Source organism: Lactuca virosa, chromosome 5 (genome assembly GCF_052849685.1).
Source record: "Lactuca virosa cultivar CGN04683 chromosome 5, Lactuca_virosa_CGN04683_v6, whole genome shotgun sequence".
NCBI classification, from domain to species: Eukaryota; Viridiplantae; Streptophyta; class Magnoliopsida; order Asterales; family Asteraceae; genus Lactuca; species Lactuca virosa.
Window position 1 is genome coordinate 244,361,440 of NC_136430.1, and position 3,211 is coordinate 244,364,650.

At 38.7% G+C, this 3,211-nt stretch overlaps 1 protein-coding gene and 1 non-coding gene across 2 annotated transcripts; one reads left to right on the forward strand and one right to left on the reverse strand.

Annotated features, from left to right (window-relative positions):
- Window positions 1–202: 202 nt before the first annotated feature.
- Window positions 203–1,585, reverse strand: LOC145112564 (uncharacterized). Its single transcript, XM_079048716.1, has 3 exons — window positions 1,301–1,585; window positions 670–1,204; window positions 203–552 (listed from the first exon to the last, which is right to left on the reverse strand). The coding sequence occupies exons 1-3, from the start codon at window positions 1,583–1,585 to the stop codon at window positions 203–205; spliced, it is 1,170 nt and encodes a 389-aa protein (XP_078904842.1).
- A 643-nt stretch (window positions 1,586–2,228) lies between these two features.
- On the forward strand, window positions 2,229–2,335 carry LOC145118124 (small nucleolar RNA R71). The gene has a single exon (XR_013713104.1). It is a non-coding gene; the product is annotated as a small nucleolar RNA R71 (small nucleolar RNA).
- The last annotated feature ends 876 nt before the right edge of the window (window positions 2,336–3,211 follow it).

Consider the following 3,211-nt stretch of genomic DNA (forward strand, 5'->3'; position numbering starts at 1 on the left):
AGTCTCCTTTGGTTCTCAACAGATGTTTTTGCTCCCTCCTCCAAATTTATCTTATGCATACACATCGCTGGACTGATTCCTTTTATATCGACCCACGTCCATCCAATCACTTTCTCATTTTCCTTGAGAACATCAATCAATTCTTTTTCTCGCACACTAGATAATTGAGATGAGATAATTACAGGCAATGTATCATCATCTCTCAATATGCATATTTCAAGTGTGTTGGAAGCTGCTTCAGCTCTAAATCTGGTGCTTTTTCAATAGAGGGTAATGTTGGTGCAGTTACCCTATCCTTCAGGTCCAACTCCTCCTTGACCCATCTCACATCTTCCTTTACTTTCCATTCGTCAATTTCCTCAATATCATGAGTCACTTTACTCAATTGAGCCACTTCTGCATTTACCAAGTTATCCATGACTCGTACAAATGAGCACTCTTCCATATTAAAAGGTTGCTTCACAGCCTTAAACATATTGAACGTCCTTTTCTCATCATTCACTCTCAATGTGACTTCTCCTTTTTTCACATCAATCAAAGCTCCAACGGTAGCTAAAAATGGCCTTCACAAAATTATTCCACAATCGTCATCAGCTTCATAATCCAAAATGATAAAATTAGCAGGAACAAAGAAATTGTCAATTTTGATAACAATATCCTCAATTTTACCTTCTGGATATACCACCGATCGATCTCCCAGCTGGAGTGAGATAGTGGTTAGCCTAGCTGCTCCAATTCCCAATGTTCGGAAAATAGACAAAGGCATCACATTTATGCTTGCTCCCAAATCACATAAGCCTATCTTGTCTAACATTCCAATTCTACAAGGTAGAACGAAACTACCTGGATCATCCTTTTTCACAGGCAATTTGTTTTGGATTATTGATGTGCAACTTTTTGTCGTTGCAACAATCTCAAATTCTCCAAAAACTCTTTTCTTTGTAAGAACATCCTTCATAAACATTGCATATGTGGGAATTTGTTTTAAGGCTTCAACAAAAGGGATGTTGATATGAAGCTGAGAAAGGATCTCTAGAAACTTCTTAAATTGCCCATCATCAACTTTGGACTTATTTTCCCTAGGCGGGAAGGGCAAAGTTGTTGGTGCAACTGTCGCACCAGTTGGAGCATCTTTTTCTTGGGCCTTCTTTTGATTTCCAGCACTTAGACTTGAACTTGTTGGACCTTCCTTGTTCACTTTCTTCTGCCATTATTCCTCATCGGTTATGTCCTCAATCTCGACATACTCTTTTTCATCATCCTTTACATCATGCTTCTTCTTATCAGTCTCAACACTTACCGACTGTTGCTCATCTTTCGTGGCTGGTAAGTCATGATTCTTTGGAGTTAACTCTTTTCCCGATCTAAGCGTGATGGCATTGCATTGCCTTTTATCATTGCCATTACTTGGATTTTGAGTGTTACTTGGCAACGTTCGAGGTTCTCGAGAGTTCAGTGCTTGTGCTAATTGCCCTAATTGATTTTTCAAATTTCTCATAGCAATTGCTTGATTCTTCTCACGTGCCTCAGTCTTTTGATCTTGTTTGATAATAAACTCCATCATGGCTTTCTTGAAAGGTGACATCTCTTGATTTGATGAAGGTGCTGCTGGTTTTGAACTACTTCCTGATGTCTGGTGGAATGCACCTCCTTGTGGTCTCACTTGCTGATTTGGTATTTGATAAAACCCCGGAGGGTTTTGAGGCCTTTGCTGAAACTGCTATTGCTGAGGTTGCATTTGTTGCTGTTGCTGTCCACCCCATGAGAAATTAGGATGATTTCTCCATCCTGGATTATATGTTTTAGAGTATGGGTTATTTTGCCTTGGGAAATTTTGTCTGCCCATGAAAAACACAGATTTAGGATTCTGTGGGCAATCACTATAATCATGCACTCCTTAAAAAACCACACAAAAGTCAACCTTCTTTTCTTTCATCCCACTGCTTGACATCATATTCTTCATCATACTTTTGATCGAAGCCAACTCAGCTGCTAATGCATCATTTTGAGCTGCAAGACGAGCTTCATCTGATGTACTTCCTTTCGAACCACTTGCATGTACCCTAACTGTGGGCCACTGGAAATTATTGGTTGCTATTCTATCCAATATCTTCACACTCTCGTCATAGCTCTTTGTAAGCAAAGCTCCTCTAGCTGATGTATCTACTAACATGCGTGTTTGAGCATCTAAACCTTGGTAAAATGTCTCAAGTTTCACATCATCACGGAGTCGATGTGTTGGACATTTTCTCAGCAAATTGTTCCATCTCTCCCACACTTCCCATAACGATTCACCATCCATTTGTCGGAATGATGTGATGACATTTCTTAGATTTTCATTTCGAGTGGGTGGGAAAAATCTTTTTAGGAATTTTTCTCTTGATTCCTCCCAAGTGGTGATGGAAGGCCAATACTCAAACCAGTCACGAGCTTTCCCTTGTAGTGTGTAGGGAAATAATCTCAGCCTAAATGCATCAGCCGTCATGCCTCTTTGTTTGAAATTATCACACATCTGGTTAAAGGAACACATATGGGACAAAGGATCATCACTAGACATTCCTCCAAAGAGACCATTGTTATTGATCATCTGAAACATCACGGGTTTGAATTCAAAATTTTCAACATTAATCGTTGCGCTGACAATCGGCGGGTTTATTCCTTCGAAACCTCTATTTCCATTATTGTTTTCGTTTCCGTTATCTCCCATTTCTTCTTTAATCCGAAGTCTCCTCAACCCTCTCAAAGTTCTTTCAATCTCCCAATCAAACGCAAATTCAGGTGCTTTGAATCTTCGGTCGGCCAGAGTAAAATATCTTCAAGATGTTTAAGAGCCTAACAACTACCTAATTTTCTAACTTAAACATAAAAAATAGTCCCCGGCAAAGGCGCCAAAAACTTGTTGACGAAAACGCGTACTCGCAAGTACAAGGTCGTGCAAGTAATATAGTCGTAACACCAAATATCGAACCAACAGAGACTATCTTATTCTAAGGAAGAGTGAACTAGGCAATTGATTGCAAAAGTGATTGATTTTATTAAACTAAGGAAACTATGAAAATAAAATTAAACTAAATTCAGCAAGGTAAAATGAAAACTAAAATAATCGAACAAACAAGGAAAACAATTAAACGATTTAACAATTATGAGAAAAACGAGATTCAATTGACTTATACGGGTTCAATGGTTCTTCTAAGGCAACTAATTTGTTAAA

What these genes read in the sequence shown, in the direction of transcription:
- LOC145112564 (XM_079048716.1), bottom strand. Translation starts at nt 1,585, where the DNA reads ATGTCACCTTTCAAGAAAGCCATGATGGAGTTTATTATCAAACAAGAT. An exon ending in CGAAAGATGAGCAACAGTCG is followed by an intron (nt 1,205 to 1,300) that starts GTAAGTGTTGAG and finishes GAATAATGGCAG; the next exon opens with AAGAAAGTGAACAAGGAAGG. An exon ending in ATCGGTGGTATATCCAGAAG is followed by an intron (nt 553 to 669) that starts GTAAAATTGAGG and finishes GGCCATTTTTAG; the next exon opens with CTACCGTTGGAGCTTTGATT.